At 40.8% G+C, this 22,957-nt stretch overlaps 3 protein-coding genes and 1 long non-coding RNA gene across 24 annotated transcripts in view; all 4 read right to left on the bottom strand.

The window, feature by feature from the left end:
- The window catches only part of LOC126724202 (putative disease resistance protein RGA4), a 213,346-nt gene that overhangs the window by 123,756 nt on the left and 66,633 nt on the right, over positions 1–22,957 (bottom strand). For 6 of the 21 annotated variants that reach the window (XR_007654784.1, XR_007654783.1, XR_007654782.1 and 3 more), the window contains 7 exons: positions 22,778–22,865; positions 21,574–22,189; positions 19,492–19,857; positions 19,248–19,393; positions 19,022–19,119; positions 18,032–18,129; positions 17,215–17,696 (listed from right to left, as the gene is read on the bottom strand). The exons of the other annotated variants lie outside the window; for them this stretch is intronic. The gene's annotated coding sequence lies outside the window, so the exon portion shown is untranslated. Of the gene's footprint in view, positions 1–17,214; positions 17,697–18,031; positions 18,130–19,021; positions 19,120–19,247; positions 19,394–19,491; positions 19,858–21,573; positions 22,190–22,777; positions 22,866–22,957 lie in introns of those variants that run through there. 21 annotated transcript variants of the gene reach the window in all.
- LOC126724215 (uncharacterized) lies at positions 181–1,455 on the bottom strand. Its single transcript, XM_050428649.1, has 2 exons — positions 911–1,455; positions 181–837 (listed from the first exon to the last, which is right to left on the bottom strand). Exon 2 carries the CDS (start codon positions 833–835, stop codon positions 380–382), a length of 456 nt encoding a protein of 151 aa, XP_050284606.1. The 5' UTR covers positions 836–837; positions 911–1,455; the 3' UTR covers positions 181–379.
- On the bottom strand, positions 3,582–13,590 carry LOC126724222 (uncharacterized). The gene is made up of 3 exons (XR_007654818.1): positions 12,864–13,590; positions 12,717–12,775; positions 3,582–3,832 (listed from the first exon to the last, which is right to left on the bottom strand). It is a non-coding gene; the product is annotated as an uncharacterized LOC126724222 (long non-coding RNA).
- On the bottom strand, positions 10,115–11,245 carry LOC126724208 (uncharacterized). The gene is made up of 2 exons (XM_050428640.1): positions 10,865–11,245; positions 10,115–10,762 (listed from the first exon to the last, which is right to left on the bottom strand). Exons 1-2 carry the CDS (start codon positions 11,225–11,227, stop codon positions 10,256–10,258), a joined length of 870 nt encoding a protein of 289 aa, XP_050284597.1. The 5' UTR covers positions 11,228–11,245; the 3' UTR covers positions 10,115–10,255.

The raw sequence follows: 22,957 nt of genomic DNA, 5'->3' as shown, positions 1-22,957 counted from the left end.
TCTTGACTTGACGGAGAGAATCATCGAAGCCTTGAAGGAAAGAATCCGACAGCTCGCCCAGGCAGGACTCCGAGCATCGGTACTCCTCGACGGCTACCTCTTTCGCATGACGGATCTCTTCCTTGAGTTCTTTGATCTCCGCCTCCTTTTTCTCGATGACCGTCAGTGCAGAGGCCGTCTTCTCCTCCAGCTCCTTCCTCGCCTTCTCAGAAAGCTCCAGCTTCTTCTCCATCTTGGACCTCCATTCATGAAGTTGTCTGAGCTCTTCCTCCGTCTACTCCGCCTTCGCGCGCACCCGGTCCAAGGTACTCTCACGGTTGAGACACCGGTCCAATAGTCCCTTCATCATGACCAAGGACTGCGAATAGAAAATAGACCGTCACAGAATGTAAATAACAACGAGAAAGAAAAATAAACTTATTTGACAGACATAACCAACCTGAGCGACGGCAAAGAGGCCCGTCTCCCCCATGGCCTCCGTCGAATGGTTTCCCAGATCTTCATAGTCTTCTGCCGTGATGATGGACGACAGCTTCTCCAATGCATACTTGGAGTCGTCACGGAAAAGGGAAGGAGGTCTCTCTTGCTTACCGTCTGGGGCCGTCATCAATCCTTTACCCTTCCCCTGCTTTGCTGGGGTGACGGTCTTGTTACCCTCAGCCATTAGACCAACCACAGGTTCAAGAGAGACCTTTGGTTGCTTAAATGGACGGTCAGATTTTGATGTCGGTTTCCTCTTAGGGGCTGAAGCCGACACCTTAGGTACCACCTCGCCGGATTCCCTCTTCTTGACGGCTTGGGATTTGATCAAAGCTCTCCTTTTTGCGTCTTCCATCTCTGCAAATAATGACGGATGAAATTAAAACAAAGTAAGGTCAGTTAAATGGCAAAGTAAAGTTGACGGGCTTACGTCTATGAACTCGTTCGTCGTATCTAATTGCCTCTTGGGTGGGCTCAGGACCGTCGCAGTACCAATGTATGGTCCTCGGGTTCACCAATTTAGCCCAAGTCCTTTCCTCCGGCGTAGTTTTCCTGCAAACCTTTTCAAGGAAACTAAACTCCTCAAGGCTGACTTGTGGGCGCCGTCTACCTGCAGAGAGAGACGATCAAGATATACACATAAAAATGGACGGATATGAAAAGCTTTACAAAATTAAGACGGATGCATACACGATTGATTTATCACAGCCCAAGTTGTGTCGACGGGCATGTAATCCGTCTCCCCTGGATGGTTCATCCACCTGTCACCCTCCAGGAAGAAGTAGCGACTCTTCCAGTCTCTATTTGAGTCTGGGGTCTCAAAGATCACCTTCAACAAGGGGCTCCGACTAGCAAAACTATACATCCCCCTTGATCCAGAAATCTCGTCTGGACGGTAGCAGTGAAGAAATTCACGGACCGTCAGTTTCCTTTCCCCACCTGACATTGCACCGTAAAGAATCTCCATGGCTATGAAGACCCTCCAGGTGTTAGGGAATATCTGGGTGACGGACAACCCCAGATACTGTAAAAGCTCCCTATGAAGTGTAGAAAGCGGGAATCGAAGTCCAGCCTTCAACGCCTGCTCGTACACTCCGACACCGTCTACCCCTTCATAGTAACACTTCTCCGACGCGTATGGTAGACGGATGGAAACATAGTCAGGGATTTGGAAGTTGGTTCTGAAGGTGCTGAAGTGTTTCTCCTTGATGACGGATGTAAACCTATGCACCGTCCACTCTGGCAACATGATGAACTGCCTTAGTCCATCAGCGCCTACAACGGACTCCAGTGCTTGGTCCCCGTCGTCATCAGAACCCTCTATTTCAACTATCTCCACATCCTCATTTGTTGAGGATGAAGAGGAGGCAGACGGACTCCTATCTTCGCCGGGGCTCTCTTGGTCTTTATGACCGGACGGGTATACATCCTCGTATTCCGTCCCATCACGAACCACCGACTGGTTACTTGACGCACTAGACATTTCCTACAATTGACAATGAAACCTAAGATCGACGGGTTTGAAAGTGTTGACGGGTATGGAAAGCCTAACAACAATGCATGGACGGAAATGTAACTTGACTATAGTAAATTAGAAGCACTTACCAAACTTAGCAGAGGATAGGTGACGGTTGGTGTAATCAGTAGATATTCGTCCTCGACGGATTACTCTGACAAGGTTGACGGCTTCGCTCTGACAAATGTTTTCTGAGTGAAAATTGAAAAATGAAAGAGTGAGGCGCCTTATATATATAGGAGGTGCACGGAAGACGAAGCGACGCTTCGATCCTATACAACGACCATTCACAGAGTGACACGTGGCATGCTTAATAAATGCTGACAACCTGTCAGTACGTACCAACAGATTTGTACCCGTCATGTAACCGTCAACTTGATGAATCTTCCTATGACGGGTTGATCCATCTGGAACCGTCGTCCTATCTTGCATGAATCCGTATGAAATGACCGTCATACCCATACGTAAGGACCGTCACCCCATTGATCCTTTGACCTAAAAGGTGACGGACCATTGGGGTGAAGGGGGCAACTGAAGATGATAAAATATTGGGTCTGATGGGCTTACCTTAATGGGCCTGACGGATTGGGTCTCTTGGGCCTGTGTAAAGATGGTCCCAGCTTTGAAGGCCCATCACTGGCTGACGCGGTACGGGCCCATGATCCGAAACGTCCATAGCCCAGAAAAACCCTAAGATCCGGAAACGGGAATCCTTGCTCGCCACGCATAGAAGAATTGGGAGTAGAGTCCCACATTGGAAAGATTTGGAAACCAAAAAGGACAAGTCAACCCTTTATCACTATAAAAGGTCTAATACCCACAGAAATCGAGGTACGCTTTAATTGACCCTCTCTAACGCTCTAAGTAAAATAGAAGAATTCTAACTTGACTGTCGGAGAGCCTTTGGCCGGCACCACACCGGTGCTCTCTGAAGGATTCTTTCGATTGTTTCGTCGTGCAGGTTCGATTCGAGTCGCGAGTACGGTGTGACCCATTGGTGACAATTTTCGACGTCATCAAAACTATTCTAAAATTGTTATTAACAAAAAAATATCTGAAGACATTCATTAACTGGGCACTTTTTTTTTCCTTCTTCTTTCAGGAATACTATACGGGTTAGTAGGATGACGAAAGGACCAAGAAGCAGGTTGTTGCGTTGTGCCCAACTTAGAATAATCACATCAATATTTAAAAGCCTTGAGGTTAATTAACATTGTTAAACAGTTTCCTTGCAATCGTCTTCTAATGATGCTTGCAAAAAGAATATTAATTCTTCAGGTGAAAGCAAATAATATTACAAAGCCATGCTTATCGACAAAAGGTAACACTTAACTTTCGCAATTGTTCCTTCCTTCATGGATGGTGTGAGTGGTTCGAGGTTCTTTTCTTCCTGTGGTACCTTTAAGCTATTCGAATTCCATTCAATTCTCATCCATTTTTTGTGATCCTTAAGATTATTGGGAGGTATATCAAGTAATGCCTTAGATTACGTTGAACCATCTATAGGTATATATTTTTGTTGTTTTCACCATTTCTAATCATGTTTTTCCTTCTTAATTATTAATAGTGGGCTATTAGATTTTGATAAGCCCGACCAAAATGGTAATCGTCCATACAATGCAAGATAAGGACGATCTTACTAAAATCATCCCGAGAGGTAAGGTCGTTGCTCAAAGATCCGAACATTCGTTCCCACTCTCCACGGAACGGTTACAAAACAGTAATCAAACCTTCAGACCGTTGGGAATGGCAGCTCATCATTAACACCCAGCAAAGACGTTACCAGGCTAGATTAAAGCCTCCATCAAGGCTCCACCAACGGCTAAAAGAGAAGACCTGCAAACACACATATATAAAGTCGGAACCCCGAAAGGGGGAGGGTAAGAAAACACTCTAGCAAATTACTCCCATTGTTCTCCTTTGTCAATCTTTCTAACTTTGGCATCGGAGACCTTTTTGCAGGCACAACGCCGGCAAACTACTTCCTTTCGTTCGTCCACGGGTTGCAGAAGATTGGTCTGGTGAGGAACAGCTTCATCTGGACGATCATAAATCAACTGACGATCAAATCATCATCAGTTTGGCGCCGTCTGTGGGAACGACGATAAACGTAATCTGCCCCCAGTCCAAATGGAATCTAGTACAAACCCAGACCCTGCCGCGCTGGCCCTACAAATCCAATCGCTGTCAGCAACCGTGGAAGAACTCACAAGACAGAACCAAGAAATGAAACAACGACTACTACAAGAAAGCAATCGTGCGGATAGGGGAGATGATGAAGACAGCAACAGAAGGCGGACAAGTACTCCGGAGGAAGCAAGTTCGGACCTATTGAGAGAAATGAGGAAAGAGATGGACGAGCTAAGAAACGCCATAAGAGGAAAGACGGACCAAAGTTTGGAGAGAATCGTCCAGAAGACGGATTCGCCCTTTACCATAGCTGTCCAGGAGTGCCCTGTACCCTCCAAATTCCGTCTACCACAACTAGAACCTTTCGACGGGCTGAAAGACCCCTTGGATCACCTGAATACCTTCAGGACGACCTTAGGCCTCCAACAGCCGCCTGACGAGATCTTTTGTTGCTCATTCCCTACGACCCTCAAAGGAGCAGCCAGGGAATGGTTCAACAAGTTGCCAACATCGTCCATCGACAATTTCGAACAGTTGAGCAACTCCTTTGTCCGTCACTTCGTGGGGGGGGCAGCGACCAAAGAGAACTGCCGACCACCTACTTACCATCAAACAAGGAGAGAAGGAACCACTGAGGTCCTACGTGACACGCTTCACCCGAGGAATGTTGGAAATAGATGAGACGGATGACAAGGTACATCTCACAACCTTCAAAGCAGGATTGAAGTCCAGGGATTTTGTAGCATCCTTGGCAAAGAACCCCCCTAAGACGATGGCCGAGACACTGTTAAAGGCTCAGAAGTACATGAACGCGGAGGAAGCTCTGGCGGCTATTGATGGAGCAGATAAGAGTAGGGAAAAGAAGAAGGAAAAGGAGGACGATCGAAGAGGGCTAAAACGAGAACGGCCTGACAGGAGGAATGACGATCGAAGAAGGGACGATAAAAACCCTCGTCCGTCAAAGTTCACCCCGCTGGCGATGCCCGTAGATCAAATTCTAACAGAAATAAGGGACGAACCATCCCTAAAGTGGCCAAAACCACTCCATTCAGCACCTGGATTACGCGATAAGAGGAAATACTGCCGTTTCCATAAAGATCATGGGCACTACACGGAGGACTGCAGGGACCTGAAAGAGCAGATTGAAGAGCTCATCCATAATGGGAAGCTACAACAGTATGTAAAAAGGGGGGATTTCAGCAGGTACGGACAGAAGAGCCAGCCAGTGAATGCACGAAGAGACGAAGATCGCCCCCAACCTCGTCCACAGAATGCGCTAGGGGAAATAAAAACCATCGCCGGGGGACCAACCGCCGGAGGATCATTCAAGTCTCTCAGGAAGTCATACCAAAGACAAGTAAACAGCGTCCACGGTGCACCTCCGTCAAAGCAAAGACGCACCAGTGAAGACTTGCATTTCTCTGAGGAAGATGCCAGAAGTGTGAAGCAGCCCCATGATGATCCGCTCGTCATTATGATCATGATCGAAGGGTTCAACACGCGAAGAGTCCTGGTCGACAGTGGAAGTTCAGCAGATATAATCTATCTTCCTGCTTTCCAACAACTAAAGCTGGACCCAAAAAGACTTCGTCCTTTTGAGTCTCCCCTAGTCAGCTTCAGCGGAGACAAAGTGTACCCCAGAGGAATCACGACGTTAACAGTAACAACCGGGTCATACCCCCTTCAGGTAACTAACCAACACAATTTTCTAATAGTAGACTCACCCTCGTCCTACAATGTGATCATTGGCAGACCAATGCTTAATCGTTGGAAGGCTGCTATCTCCACCTACTGCTTAAAGGTGAAGTTCCCAACAGAACATGGAATCGGGGAGATTAAGGGTGATCAGGTGCTGGCCAGGGAATGCTACCATGCCGTCCTGGCCTCAAAGGAAAACCATACGTGGACAATTGAGGAGAAGACACCAGAGATTATGGAGAAACTTGAGACGGTAGATCTGGCTGAAGGGAACCCTCCAAGGACGACCTAAATAGGGACGAGCATGAGCCAAAAGACGAAAGACGAAATCGTCAGCTTCCTGAAGAGCAACCTCGACATTTTTGCCTGGAGCCACCAGGATATGCCAGGAATCCCAGCAAGCCTCATCCAGCATCATCTGAATGTTGATCCCGAAAAGAAACCTGTCCAACAGAAAAGGAGAGTCTTTGCTCCCGAGCGAAATAAGGCAGTGATGGACGAGGTAAATAAGTTGCTTGCAGCAAGATTTATCCGAGAAGTTCACTATCCAGAATGGTTGGCCAACGTAGTGATGGTCAAAAAGTCAAATGGGAAGTGGAGGATGTGTGTCGACTTCACAGACCTGAACCAAGCATGCCCAAAAGATAGCTTCCCGCTGCCCAGAATCGACCAGCTAGTAGACTCCACAGCAGGACACAAACTTCTCACATTTATGGACGTGTTTTCAGGATATAATCAGATACAAATGGCCGAAGAAGACCAAGAAAAGACCGCTTTTATCACCAGCCAGGGACTTTACTGCTATCGAGTCATGCCTTTCGGGCTCAAAAATGCAGGGGCCACCTATCAAAGATTGGTAAACCAGATGTTCGAGAAGCAAATCGGGAGAAATGTGGAGGTTTACGTTGACGATATGCTCGTCAAGAGCAAGGAAGAAGAAAACCATCTGGACGACCTCAGAGAGACGTTCAATACTCTCAGACGGTATAGCATGAAACTAAACCCGTCCAAATGTACCTTTGGGGTTTCCTCGGGAAAGTTTCTCGGGTTTGTAGTGTCACAGAGAGGGATTGAAGCAAATCCTGAAAAGGTCAGGGCCATCCTGGAAATGTCTTCACCCAGGACGGTCAAAGAAGTGCAGTCCCTAACAGGGAGAATTGCGGCCCTCAACCGGTTCGTCTCGAAGGCAACGGACAAATGCCTTCCATTCTTCAAGACTTTGAAGAAAGCGTTTTCATGGACGGAGGAATGCGAAGTGGCCTTCCAAGAGTTAAAAAGTTATCTCAGCAACCCACCCCTCCTGAGCCCATCCAAAGAAGGTGAAGAGCTATTCCTGTACTTAGCCGTCTCAATCACGGCTGTCAGCGCGGCATTGATTAGAGAAGATGGTGGTTTACAACTTCCTGTGTATTACGTTAGCCAGGCCTTCCAGGGCGCCGAGGCACGGTACCCACGTATGGAGAAGATCACCTTCGCCCTGATTATGGCCTCAAGGAAACTCCGTCCATATTTTCAAGCCAATCCCATCGTTGTGATGACGGATCAGCCCATTAAGAAGGCAATGAACAAACCCGAAGCAGCAGGAAGAATGGTGCAGTAGGCAGTCGAGCTCAGCCAGTTCGACATAAAATATCGTCCAAGGGTGGCTATAAAAGCGCAAGCACTGGCAGACTTTATAGCAGAGTTCACCGTCCCTGAAAACATAGAGAGCGTGTGGACGGTTAATACTGACGGATCGTCCACTCAACACGGAGGCGGAGCTGGCATCGTCCTCACTTCTCCCGAAAAGAACATCATCAAGTATGGAGTCCAACTTAAGTTCCCGGTGACCAATAATGAAGCAGAATATGAGGCACTACTGGCAGGATTAAGAGTGGCTCGAGCACTAGGAGCTGAGAACGTTGTGCTCAAGAGCGATTCCCAACTCGTCATTGGACAAGTAAGGGGGGAGTACGAGGCAAAGGAGGCGAGGATGCAGAAGTACCTCAAGCTGACAAACCAGTTGATCAGTTCCTTCAGTTACGCAGAGTTCATCCAGATCCCCAGAGATCAAAACACAGAAGCTGATGAGGTGGCCCGAAGTGCCTCAGCGGACAGCGGAGGTAAGAGGTCCGATTGGAAGATGGAAGAACAGAACCATCCCAGCATACTGGAACTTCAGATTTCCTCCGTCCACACAGACCATGGATGGACGAGCCCGATAGTCACATTCCTTCAAGAAGGACAACTACCGGATGATCCAGAGGAAGCTAAAAAGGTCAGGAGACGAGCGGCCAGATTTACGATACTTAATGACGAACTCTACAAAAGAGGCTACTCCCAACCGTATTTGAGATGTGTTGAAAAGGAGGAAGCCAGGTACATCCTTGAGGAAGTGCATGGTGGGATCTGCGGAGATCACACGGGGGCAAAATCCCTCGCCAGAAATATCCTGAGAGCTGGCTACTTTTGGCCAACAATGCAACAAGACACAGCTGACTTTGTGAGGACGTGTGACGGTTGCCAAAGATATGGGAATGTTCAAAGAATCCCCGGAGAGAAGATGACCACAATATCATCTCCCTGGCCATTCGCACAATGGGGGATCGACATCATGGGTCCCTTACCTCAGGCAAAGAGACAGGTGAAGTTTCTGCTCGTCACCATCGACTACTTCACAAAATGGGTGGAGGCAGAAGCTCTGGCGACAATCACCGAAGCAAAGGTACAAAATTTTGTTTGGAAAAATATTGTTTGCAGGTTTGGTATACCAAGGACGATCATATCAGACAACGGTCGTCAATTCGACAGCCAAAGCTTCAGGTCATTTTGCTCGAGCTTGGGTATCAAAAATAAGTATTCATCACCAGGGCATCCCCAGGCCAATGGACAGACGGAAGTAACCAACCGGACCCTGCTGAAGATCATCAAGTCCCGATTGGTGGGGGCAAAAGGAATGTGGCCTGAGGAACTGCCATGCGCCCTATGGGCATACAGGACGACAGCACGAACACCAACTGGAGAAACACCATTCAGTCTAACATATGGCACAGAAGCAGTCATACCAGTCGAAGTTGGTCTCACAAGCTTGAGGAGGGAATTTTTTGACGAACAAACCAATGAGAACCAATTGAAGGAAAACTTAGACGGCCTGGACGAGATCAGAGATCAGGCAGCTGAGAAAATGGCAAAGTACCAGCAGAAGATAGCAGAATACTATAATCAAAGAGTGAAGCTAAGAAGATTCAACATTGGTGACCTCGTCCTTAGAAAAGTCACCCCTGCCACAAAGGACCCAGCACATGGTAAGTTGGGACCGTCCTGGGAAGGACCCTACAGAGTCGTCCATTATTCGCGTCAGGGCAGCTACCACCTGGAAGATTCAGAAGGGAAAAGACTACCTCGTCCATGGAACGTTGAGCATCTAAAGAGGTATTACAAAAAGGAACCATAAACTTCATTGTAAAACCAATTTGATACTTCTATCTTATGTAAGCAATTGTTCGAGTTATAAGTATTATCCAGCATCCTTTGAGTATTATCGAGCAAATCATTCATCACTGTTTCCAAAGATAAGCACAGGCGATCGTCCCTAAAAAGCTTAATGACGATAAAATTCCTTAATTGGATGTACATCGTCCCTAAAGAACTTAATGACGATAAAATTCCTTAAATGGATGTACATTGCTTAATGATGATAAAATTCCTTAAATGGATGTACATCGTCCCTAAAAAACTTAATGACGATAAAATTCCTTAAATGGATGTACATCGTCCCTAAAAAGCTTAATGACGATAAAATTCCTTAAATGGATGTACATCGTCCCTAAAAGACTTCATGACGATAAAATTCCTTAAATGGATGTACATCGTCCCTAAAAAGCTTAATGACGATAAAATTCCTTAAATGGATGTGCATTGTCCCTAAAGAGCTTAATGACCATGAAACTCCTTAAATGGACGTACATTGCTTAGTGACAATAAAATTCCTTAATGGATGTACGTCGACCCTGAAAGCTAAATTACGTCCTCAATGGATACAAATCATGAACGGAATTACGTCGTCTAAAGAGTAATGACGGCAAAATTCTTTGAACGAATTACATCGAAGCATCACGACGACAAAAGTTCCTTAAAGAGATGGACGTCGCCTCTAAGGCTAAATTCCCTCGATGTCCATGTACATCGCACAACATGGTCTCATCTGTACAGAAGAGCAAGAGGGACAAACCCTTCAAATTGATCAACACAATTTCATCCATACAGGACGATCAAAAAGTCAGGTAATGGGAAACATTTCCAAAATCAAAAGAGCAAGCACAGACATTTATAAAATCAAATATAAAGTTAAATTGTTAAAAAAGGAGGCCCCAAAAACAGGAGGGGCATCCAAACAACTGCTGTTCTTCACTTGGTGCATAAAAAAAAAAATGGAAATTTCCTTAAGGCAAACTAAGCTGAAGGGGGAATGTCATCGTCCTGGGTAGCCTGAGGTGGCTCGACGCCGGTGGACGCTCCTGTTTGAGCCACCTCGTCCTCCTCAATCTCCTTATCAACAGCTTCAAAGTCTAAATCGTCAAGGCTCGCGGCAGGACCATGCTTGACGAGATACCTTCGCAGCAGCTCGAACCCTTTAAAGTACCACTGGAAGAGAATGGTGTTGTATTCCTCAGTGGATTGAAAAGCAGTGACGGCCTTGGCCACTGCAACCTTCATCTTCTGAGCGGCCGCCGCTAGCAGTTCGTCTTTCTGCTTCACGGTTTGTCTCTCGGCATCCAGCTGCTCCGTCAGCACACGGACTTGCTCCTTAGAAGCATTGAGAGAGTCCATAGACGCGATCAAATCCTTGCGCAAACCAGAAGCTTCAGCCTCCAAAGCATCTACCTTCGAGTTGGCCACGACGGCCTTCTCCTCATTCGCCAGGTAATGAGTGGTTATGTGCATGGTCTCCCCCAACACCTATGGACGAATACAAAGTCAAGAAAAATTAGCTCAATGAAAAACAACAAAGACGGTCAGGCAGATAAAAACGAAGAAAAAACAAGATATACGGTGACTCACCTGCACGAGTTTATGGACGTGGCGGCTCACCATCTCATGTGAAGGAATGCTCGTGACTTCCCTCATCTCAGCAGGAGTAAAGAGCTCGGTAGCAAGGTCCATGGCCGTCCCTGCATCTGACCAAACGCTGGCATCAGCTTTTCCTTTCCCCTTGCTAGCAGCTTTCTGCTTCTTCGAAGGACGAACAACCTCCTCGATTGAAACACCAGGAGAGGCAACCAGACCTTCGTCCAGACCAAGGGTTGGTGTGGACGACCCTCTCGCCTCCACCTCTTTCTCCTTCTCCTTATCTGTGATTCTCAGCCTCTTCTGGCCTATGCTGGACAGGGGCTCATTCTTTTTGCCCTTAATTTTATCATACATCTCCTTGTTGAATTTCGAAGTTATTTCTGCCCAAATGATATCAAGGACGAATAAAAGAGGTGTAAAGACGAATAAAAAAGACGTAAGGATGAACAAAAAGAGTGCAGATAAACACGAAGAAAAAGCGTGAAGTGCAACTTACGTTTTCTCTCTTCACGGTCAAGGGTACTGAGAACGTAAAGTGAAGGTTCTGGTCCCAGGCAGTGACGAGCCAAGGTTCGCGGATCAATCAGCTCACCAAAATCTTCTATCGTCCTTGCGTATTCAAGAGCAGCCTACACTCGCTTTGCAAACTTGGCCTCTAGCTCGGGACGGTCTTTCACTGCAAAAGACGACGTCAAGACACAGAAGCTAAAAAAAAAAAAAAAAAAAAACAGAGAGAAGGGCCAACAACATTGGGGAACACGCACCAATCAACGGGGTCTCCCATCGTCGCAACAATCTAGGTACATTCCCCCACAGATCGTCAGGAAACGCTTCCCAACCGTCCCCAGATACAAAGAAGTATCTTGATTTCCAGTAGCGAAAGGACGACGGAAGGTCAGCTACCAGACGGGCCTTCCTAGACCAAGGGACGAACTCGTAATACCGAAATTCTCTAGACTCTTTCAGACGATATAGGTAGACAAACTCATTAACTGAGATCATATCCCCGTCAGCAATGGTCGTCCAGATCACCATGCAACTAATCATTATTCTCCAAGAGTTAGGCATAAGTTGCCCCGGTGCAAGGTTAAAATGGTAAAAAAGCTCCATTATGAATGGATGGACGGGGAATCGGAGGCCACACGAAAAAGCAGCCTCATAAAAGCAAACTTCTCCGTGGGCAAAGGCACAAGCCTTTTCGCCCTTCCTGGGTAGACGAGCCCTAGTTCCCTCTGGAAATTGGAATCTGTCCTTAAATTTACTAAAAACCTCGACCTTTAAGGAGCAATTTTCCTTCAGGGCATGAAAGCGACGGGCCGTCGCTGGAACAGGGGAATGGGAGGACGAAGGAGCACGGGAAGGAGTGGTGGTTATAGCAACGGTCCCGGCCTCTTCCTCGACCACATTTGAGGACGAACCCCCTTCTAAATCACCTAACCCTTCTTCTAAACCCATACTTTCCTCTCTTAGTTGCCCTCTGATAGACCGGAACCAAGCCTGAGACTCCAACAGAAGTGGGTATAAAACACCCAACGCCGAACCTAGCCCAGAACCCCTATTAACAAATTCCTCCACTATTGGGTACGAACCGGCAAGGGAAGGCGCACCCAATAGGTCACCAGAAAACTCTATCAAGGAACCTAGGCGGGCAAGGAGAAAGGCTATGGAAGGGAAGCTACGCCTAACTTCGAAAGTGTCCACCATTAAAGAGAAAAAAGAAAAAAAAACCAACTCCACCACTCAGTGAGAAGAGAAACCAGTACAGAAAGGGAAAAGAATTTAAGTGACACAAATGCAAGGAAAAACTGAAAAGGAAAGAAAAGCGTAAATGGGGTGGGCGTACCTGGAAGTTAGGGAGGAAACTGAGGAGGTGAGGAGCAAAATATGCGTAAGGGAGATCAACTGCAATGAGGAAATGCAAAAAGGAAAAGCCAAAAGAAATCAAAGGTTTCTGCCTTGGAAAGTGCGGGAAAACTGAAAAGGCACTCACCGGAAACGAGGCACTCCCACCAGTAGAAATCTGACACGTGGCACTGAGAGGAGCCACAGCCGCCACTACGCAATCAATGCAGAGCAGAACTCGAAGCGCCATTTCTGAAAAATAAATAACAATCTTTTCATATTCCTATAATCGTCCAAATAATGGACGACCATGGAATAGGGGGGCAGCTGATAAGCCCGACCAAAATGGTAATCGTCCATACAATGCAAGATAAGGACGATCTTACTAAAATCGTCCTGAGAGGTAAGGTCGTTGCTCAAAGATCCGAACATTCGTTCCCACTCTCCACGGAACGGTTACAAAACAGTAATCAAACCTTCAGACCGTTGGGAATGGCAGCTCATCATTAACACCCAGCAAAGACGTTACCAGGCTAGATTAAAGCCTCCATCAAGGCTCCACCAACGGCTAAAAGAGAAGACCTGCAAACACACATATATAAAGCCGGAACCCCGAAAGGGGGAGGGTAAGAAAACACTCTAGCAAATTACTCCCATTGTTCTCCTTTGTCAATCTTTCTAACTTTGGCATCGGAGACCTTTTTGCAGGCACAACGCCGGCAAACTACTTCCTTTCGTTCGTCCACGGGTTGCAGAAGATTGGTCTGGCGAGGAACAGCTTCATCTGGACGATCATAAATCAACTGACGATCAAATCATCATCAGATTTAGCTAACGAAAGGGAATAGTAGACGGATTTGGAAGGGAAAAACTAACTTATTGTGTAGCCAGGATTGTTGGTTGATAAAAAAAAATGGTGAATGTGGGATCAATAAACCAATCAATCCATGTGGGATGCAAGTACTTCAAGCCATCTACGTATATATATAAAATATAAAGCAAGAACCAACGTATGTATCAAAAATAAGTTAAAGTAACCAACGTATGAAAGTTCACTTTGGCTTTTGCTATATTCAATTTGAAGGCTTATTTGGATGGACTTCCATAGGCTTGCTTGTAATTGTCTTCTAATGATGCTTGCGCAAAGAATATTAATAGTTTTTCAAGTGAAAGCAAATAATATTACAAAGCCATACTTCTCCACAAAAGGTAACAACTTTGTAGTTGTATTGTATGCTTCAACTTTCTCTAAGAAGTTGACATGTGTCATTGTTCAACCTTGTCATGTGCGTTGCATTCATGTCAATTTCTTAGAGAAAGTCGAAGCCTAAGGCTGCAACTAATTTTGTATTCAAATTTTGTCCATATATAAATAGAATTGCTTGGTATATTGTTAAAAAATATATATAAATAATTAAAGATCATGAGTTTAAGACATTTTAATAAATTAATTTTGGGTAAAATACTATTTTGGTCTCTAAACTTAATCAAAAGTTTGTTTTTCATCCCTAAACTTTAAAAAGTTCATTTTCCGTCCTTAAACTATTGAAAAGTTTGTCTTTCATCCCTAAATTATTGAAATTTGTTTATTTATGCCCTTAAACTTTATTAAAAGTTTGTTTTTCATCCCTAAATTTTTGAAAAAAGTTCTTTTTTCATCCATATTTTTGTCTCTAAACCATTGAAAAAACTCTTTACAAAGTTTAAGGATGAAAAAAGAACTTTTTAAAGTTTAGAGACGAAAAACAAACTTTTGTTAAAGTTTAAGGACCAAAATAGTATTTTACCCATTTATTTTTTAAAGTTTTTTGAAGTAAAATATTGTTTGATGATTTGAGATTTGGTTTGGCAATACAGATAGAGTGAACCAAAGAGAAATACTAACACTAAAACAATGTTCCCTTCTTAAATTTTGATACGGCAAGTATATATCTAGAATAAATTAAAGTGTGGGGCATCTGCGGTGTTAATAGAGAATAGATTCAAATCTTGCCAACTTAGAAAAGAAAAAGAGGAAGGATTCTAGAGAGGATAGAAAGCAAAGCATCTATATTGTCATTAATGGCTAGTCCACGAAAGAGAGTGACATTTGAGGTGAAAAGAATGAAGGTGGTTTAATTCACTTTATTCTTTACAAATCACTTAGACTCCCTTCTTTTCTCATATACTTTGAATTTGATTGCAATTTAAGCCTCGTCTCTTTTTTCATAATAATAAAAATTCAAGTTAAATTATCTTTTCAATTTAAGCAAACACTCTCATAACTGTTCATTTATGTCATTTGTGCTGATATATTTTCCTGCTTTATATATATATATATATATATATATATATATAATTATCTTGTCAAAATTCATACTATATTTCATAGCATTCATAAATCTCCATTTTAGATATGCTTTACAATTTTGATTTATTTATTTATTTATTAAATATTATCTTTTGGTTATGATGCATATGCTTAAGTTTATTTATTAAATATTTCAAATGAATATAATTGTTTATAATTAAAAAAATATAGTAGTAGTTTACTAGTTTAGAAGAAAGAACTAAAGAAGATGACTATTTAGAAATGGAAAATACAGTTCTTTAGAATTCTCTTTGTTATTAGTAAAGATAAGGAGGTTTTGTGTCAAAAGTTGTTGACATTATTTCAAAAATCCTCATAACTATTATCAAATAAGCAATGACAAAGTCAAGAATCTTTATTTGGGGTTCGAATTATTATACACAAGCCAACTTCTTAGAGGAAGTTGAAGCCCAAGCTTGCAACTAATTTAATTTGTAATCAAACTTTGTCTATATATAAATAAAATGGCTTAGTATTTTTTTTAAAGAAATAGTTATGAATAAGGATGAAGAAATTTTATTAAATTTATTTTTTTAAAAGTTGTTTGAATTTTGAAGTAAAAGATTGTTTGTTGATGAGATTTGGTTTAATAATACAAACAGAGTGAACAAAGGGGAGCATATGATGCTAACACAAAAACAATATCCCCTTTTTAAATTTTGATACGGCAAGTATGAGCCATGTGCTGCATGACTTATTAGAGAATAGAATCAAATCTTGCCAACTTAGAAAAGAAAAGAGGAAGGATTCTAGGGAGGATAGAAAGCAAAGCATCTATATTGTCATTAATATATGGATAGTCCTCGAAAGAGAGTGGCATTTTGAGGTGAAAAAAATAAAGGTGGCTTAATTCACTTTATTCTTTAGAAATCACTTAAGAGTTAAGACTCCCTTCTTTTCTCGTGTACTTTGAATTTAATGGCAATCTATGCCTCCTGAATTACGATTAACCATTTGAGAATTACGAACTCAACATCCTGAATTAAATGAATAGATCCATTCAATTGTGTTCATTCTCTTTGGCAAGGGTCCAGATTAGGTCTAGTACTTTCAGTGCATTGGATCCGGTCGGATGATGACGCGTGTCCAAAATTGAACACGTGTAACAATCTCAATGGGTCCAATGCCATTGGACACTGGAGCCAAACCTCCCCCCTTTGGCAACTATTGAAGATGAATAAAACTTTTCCAAAATTATAATGATGACCAAATCCAAATCATTACGTGATAGCTATATAGTAATATAAAAAAGCTAGAGTGTAACATTTATTATTGCTACGCTTTTGAACCACATCAGCGTAGTACTTTGGTTCATTCAATCCACATAGATCCTTTTAGGTCCATTCGGTCTACTTCAACCCATTTCGGTCCACTTTGCTCTATTTGGTTTATATATAAAAAGATGAGTTACACCAAAGTTTGGAGGGCTGTTCAAAACACCCCACCCACCAAGGAAAATTTACTATTGGCATCGACAATGTGCCGAAAATGAGTTGTGTAGTTATGTGCAACAATGAGACAGTCCTACCCTCCCACATTGTGGCAATGTTCTCCATCAAGGGGAGGATAGGTGGTTGGTCCAATAAAAGTATACAAAAGACAGCAAAATACCCAAAAATATTTTTAAACGGTATTTGAAAACGAGGTTGGAAACTGCAACCAAGAAGAGTTGGAGAGGATTGTTTTTCACTTGTTCTTGCATGGCAGCTTTGGTAGTTGATTCCATTGAAACACACTTACACATGGGGCTAGTGAAGTGCTAACATCTACCATTCTATAGGATGCAACCAAATTCCATGAGGAATACAAAGCTCATTCCTTGACAACAACCTAGATACATAGTCATTCTAAAGAAAATGGGTTCCAATGCAATCTGACAGGTACGAGCTTAATTTTTGACAAAACTGTGTTCTTTAGAAAGATTAGTTACCCCAAATTTTGCTTTCTATTGTTATGTCAGATGTCCAATAAAATTATGGGATAAAATGAAATTATGCAATATTTCAAACATATTTAGATGGATGGATTGCAAGAAACATCATTGGCAAGATGTTCTACAAAATGGAACAGGTAAGAGCTCAAAGAATTTGAAAAACAAATACCAAAAACAGAATAAAAATGATTGATTTACTTCTTAGACTTGTAGACATGTAGAATTTCTTTCCAATGTTTCCATCCCCACAAGGAAAAAAAAAATTCAAAACATTAATTGGCAATGGCATACAAGTACAAAGAGCACCCTAGTTATAATGCAAAAGGAACCCAATAAGCTGATCCACCAAAACCTCACACAAACTTGGCCACCCAAATCATAAAATGTGAAGTAAAATACTTGATAGACTAGTTGGCAACAGTATTCAACAAGTTGAGAACAACAATTTCCGCATTTCAGTTGAAATCACAGATCTACTCAATTGTCTTCATTTTTCTGCCAAAATTGTTAAAGATGACTAATACTTCTCCAAATGGACAAATATGACCAGTCCACATCATTATGTGATCTTAAACATCTTCTTTGTGATAGATAGATTCAAGACTGATGTAATTTCCCTTTTTTTGCTTAGTGCTGTATAGTCTCCATTTGATAACCATTCAATGAGGAACTACACGGCCATATAATGGCTGACATCCCTAGGGATCAATAAGAAAGGAGAGAGAGAAATATGTTAGTCATCAAATACCTACAGATATGGTTATGCATGAAAGCAACTATTCACCCTCAAATGTGAGGCATAATAATTAAAAAATATCTAATGAAAATCCCAGACTTAAAAATATACAAAGAAATTTTGAAATGTACCACAAAGAAACATGTAGGCTCAAGTCCATGGATTAGGAGTTATGAGACAGATTGCATGCTTAGTGAAACTCTCATATGCAGGGGAAACAATAGCTAGAATATCATATTAAATATTCACCAATTTCCATAGACTTTTATCATTTTGCTCAAAAATCTTACAGCTTACCTCTATTTGCCTCTCTATTGAACCCAAAACAATGGCTCTCCTTAAGACATTGAGGCAAATAGTCTGCAAAATGAGGAGAGAGGCTCTTACCATCTTAGCTACAAAACATAATGCAGCAATCATCAACAAGGAAGAAAAAGAAATAAATCAATAAGAAAAGCATGAGATAATCTATGGCTATGCTGACCAAAATAAGAGCAGTTAAACAAAACCATTCTAATAAGTGAACAACTCCAGTAAACATATATGCAAAGAATAAATCTCTCGCTTAAGACAAATTAATGGTAAGTTCATGAGAGTAAGGTCAGGGGGTGAGACAGGCAAGAAGGGAAAAGGAGTGAAATATTAAACACAATTAAATAACAAAGGGAGTAGTAGACTAGATAGAGAGGGAAGTTAAAGGGGGAGATTGTACTATGGTGTTTTCCCTCTTCTCAGTAGATATTGATGTTAAGCAGAAATACATATTTGACATTTTAGTGTTGAATTTATTAATTTTTCCTGCCTTCTTCAAGGAAGTGTGAAACAGAACTACTTGAATCTGAAAAAAAAAATGTATCTGTGATTTAAAAATGCTATAAGCCTAGTAGCAGGCAGAACTTTACCAGAAGAATTATCGTGGATTATATCAAGCTTTAAAATATTGTAAAATTTGTGAATATCAAGCTCTAGGACCAAAAAAAATTGTGAATAAAAAAATAAATAACTATACACAAAGTTGACCTTAATCTATAAAACTGTTAAAACCATATACATGGGACAATAGACAACCTACCCTTCAGAAATTTTGCAGGCAATCTAAAATCTAGGAAGGGCATACATCCTGACTAAATTCAGGGAAAAATTCGTATGACCCTAGAACATAAGAATTCTCATCAATATAACCCCCACCAGCAGAGGGCAGGGGAGGGAAGTTGAGCTCTTCCAGCATTCTGTTTCTTATAGATGAATTTAATTTCAATTGTTGTGAGGGAAATGAAAGTACCATACCAGCTTTTATTTTAATCCAAATGCATGTTCTCATGGCTTCTGAATACTAGCTTGTAAAGAGCACATGGTAGGACAAAGCTTTGGTGGCCAAATCTTCCCTGATAAATAATTTCACCAAGCAACTTTTTTACTAATGAGTGAGATCCCAAGATTGTCCAATAAGAACAAAATCAATAGGAGAATTCAGGTTATAAAAAACAGGTACTTTATCTGAATGGAAGTCAACCTGGGACATAATTGTTCTCTCCCAAATTATAGTCTCTTTCAGGAGAATTGGTGTCTTCCCTTTTCTGTAAAATACTCAAAGGAATGGATCACCTTCACACTTCACACTTACTTCAAAGACTCGCCAATACAGTGACCTCCACCAAACTGCAAAAGAGAAATAATACGATTTGGAAAATGATACTATAACATGAAACAGACACACATAGCATCTAAGTAAAAGGGAATCCATTGCACATGCATACAAGCTTCTGAGTTCATGTAAGTGTTTCCCAGTCTCACATGCCCATTGATTGGAGTACTATGGTATCCTAAGCAGCCTTAAGAAGACTTGAAATACTACTTCAAGGATGACTAGTACCATGCTAATGTAGAGATAACAGTAGTTATCGAAGAGGTATTTTGTTGTGGAAGTCTCAAAAGCCATCTCAATGGAGCAAGCACAAATTTGCCCTGCACCTGAAACTGTCAACCTAAAAACAAATACTAAAATTTGTAAGTCTTTCGCAGGTACGTCACATACATTTTAATGTAAGATGAAATCGTTTGTCGCCTACTTAGTCACCTACTTGCAAACATACAGGAACCTCCAGACTGCACAAAAAGCAAAGCTACAAAATTACAAATTCACAACCTGTTAAAAATTATTATTGCTATAAAAACTAAAAGTTCATAGACCAAGCTGTCTCTACACAAGTATTGATACATGTGACATGTTGCAATAAATATTCTGAAAATTCAAAACTGTTTGTTACTAAAATTATCATAAATATAATTAAAAAAAGAAAAGAAAGTGACAGGTGTATTACTCAATTTATTTCAAGATGATGCTTGATTTTTGTTGAACCATCTCTAAAATATTTTTGGTATCAATGCCACTCTCCTCTGATTTTTATAAAAACATAATTTACAAATTCAATGACATTGAAAGCTCTTGAAACGAAAAGAGAGAACTGATCAATATAGGTGGCTCACTAACATTCGAGGCAGGGTTTGAAGGATTTGAGAACTCGTGCAGCAAGACGGATGGCTACTAAACCATTAATGTCGAAACTATTTTTTATTTATTTATTTATTTTTCTGTTATTACTCTTTCTTGGTAATCAAATGAAGCTTAAAGTTAAAGTTGTCCATAAAATTTTGTGACTTTAAACTAAAGCATATTGGTGCTTTTGATGCACACTAGACCGTAGAAAATAAAATTGAGAAAAAAGTTGTTCAGTGAAATCTTGTGACATGCTACATACAAGGAGATAATTGGTGACATTTTTCTAGTAAAATATTAGTGATAGCTTATATAGATTGTTAAATTACCAATTGTATCAAAAGCTTAAACTGTTTGGAAATTGTGAACTTAATCACTAAACCATAATTCTAACACTCCCCCTCACTTGTGGGCTTAAACTCCCCCATAATTACTCGAACAACTAGTAATTCACAATCTCATTAAAGTGGTGGGAGTGAGGTAGCTATATTCCTTTCAAGTAGCAATATCATACTAGGCTATCTGAAATTACAAGGACTTCAAGTAGCTATATTCCTTTCAAGTAGCAATATCATACCGGTGACATGTATAATTTTGAGCCAGAATTTTTAGAATTATCCTTATAAAAAAAACTGAGACTTTGGCGTTGGATAACACTTTTTGCATCACTGAAAAACACTAGATTATTCCCACCCACTCCTATATATAAGATGTTAAGGCAAACATAAAAGTCCTTGGGATCATTTTCAACAATTTCCTTTTTACCAACTGCATCCTTGAGTTGGTTTGACAAAATAAACCTAAAAAAGGAGAACGCCGATGGCACTAGCGTCCTTCCTTTGAAATTTTAGCTTCCAAAGCACAAAAAGGGCCGACATATAGAACTAGTCTAAAGTGCAAAATAACAAACACTGCATGCATTTCTGGTTATAATTACAAAAGGAACTACCTTCAAACGGTAATTTCTATACAAAACTAATAAAAATGAGGAACAATTTCCACTCATTTTTGTAAGAAAATGCATGTCATTTAGTATTAGAAAATATGCATGGTAAAATCTATACAGAACTAATAAGGGCAAGTGCTAAAGAGTAGGACTGCATTCAAGCCACCCCTCCATAGGTGAGATCAATATATAGAATCAGCCAATTAAGCCATTAATTTATTAAATGTGTGGCATTACCTCCATCAGAAATGGAATCATTAGTGTGGGGCATATTGTATTTAATTCACTATCTAAATGACCTACGGAAGAATGCTGATATTGATACCTATAAAATCTTTTGGCAGTTGGCACAAGAATGATACGGTAAGAATAATTAAAAGGCTAGAATTTGCTCACCTCTGCATCTCTTTGCAGCAAATTACTCTTCCTTTGGGAAATTTAATCAAACTGCCTCTCTTACCCTTCACTGCTCAACCATCCTTACCCCTTTTACCTCTCTTTGGCCTAAAAACTCCATACACTCTATCCATCCATTACACAGATCACATCCTCTGCTTTCCAGTGATTATAAAAAAGAACATGTGTAATGTAGCCCAAAGTTCGAACAGAGACTGCACAGCCAAAGTTAAGAAGCAAACGCTATTTCTTTAGGAGGTAGAGAAATAAACAAAATTTCAAATGAAAAGAACAATGATGTTCTCCTCAGCCTTAATTGGAATTCAAGTGAAATGAAAAACCTTAATTAGTAATATTTAATTGAGTAACAGATAAGAATTCAAATCAATCCAATCTAACTTAAAATTTGTGCATGTATGAAAAATTAGACTCTATTCAATCATTCTTGTGTTCTTCTGACTTAGAGAAGACAAAGTCTTCACACCAACATGTGAGGAAGCAAACAAATATTCTCCACCAAAAAAAAAGTTAACCACCTAAATATCATTATAGTAAGCTGATTCCTTGGTGTGTTAGTTGCTCGGTCATGCTCCTCCCTTCAAAGTTTGCTAGGATTCTGCAATTATTAGGAAGCAACTACATATGTCATTTCGCCAACGCAAGCTTAGATACAATGATAAAAATCATTAAAATAAAACAACAAATGGAAGAATTTACAGTTATTCCTTTTTATTCTCCTAATAATTTGAAGAAATCATGCATCTAATTAAAGTTTTGATGGGAAAAAAAAAACTGGTACTTCTTTCTTTTTTTTTTCTTTTTTTTAAAGAAGATTAACTTTGAGTCCAAGACTGTACTTGCCGTAATAGAAAAACCTCAAAAAGCAGAATGAAAAAGAACAAAAAAATTGGTTTTCAGTTCTGCATAAAAAGCAAGATACCTGAAGTAGTAATTCACAATTTGTAATTATATTCTATTAACAGATAAAGTTCAATTCAAACTATCTTTGAACTAGTGCTTGTATGAACAGAATAGGCTCATTCAGTCATTTTATTGTTCTTTTTTACTTTTTAAAGCCAGCATACACACAGACATGTGAGGAGTATTTTGGTTGAATCATCTCATGAAAAGGATTTAGTAGATATATGTTGGAAACTTTTATAACCAAAAATATATATATATATATATATATATATTTAACTACCAAAATAGTGGTTTAGTAAGCTAATTCTTGCAGTGTTTGTTGCCTGATCAAGTCCTCCCTTCAAAGTTCTAAGAAATTTGCTTTGATTCTGCAATTATAAACAAGTAACAATATATGTTATTTCATTAACACAAGTTTAGATGAAAAGTTATAAATCATTAGAATAAAATAACAAAAGAT

The sequence above is a fragment of the Quercus robur genome, chromosome 4 (assembly GCF_932294415.1).
Source record: "Quercus robur chromosome 4, dhQueRobu3.1, whole genome shotgun sequence".
Lineage (NCBI taxonomy): Eukaryota > Viridiplantae > Streptophyta > Magnoliopsida > Fagales > Fagaceae > Quercus > Quercus robur.
This window is presented reverse-complemented; position numbering and strand designations above follow the sequence as displayed.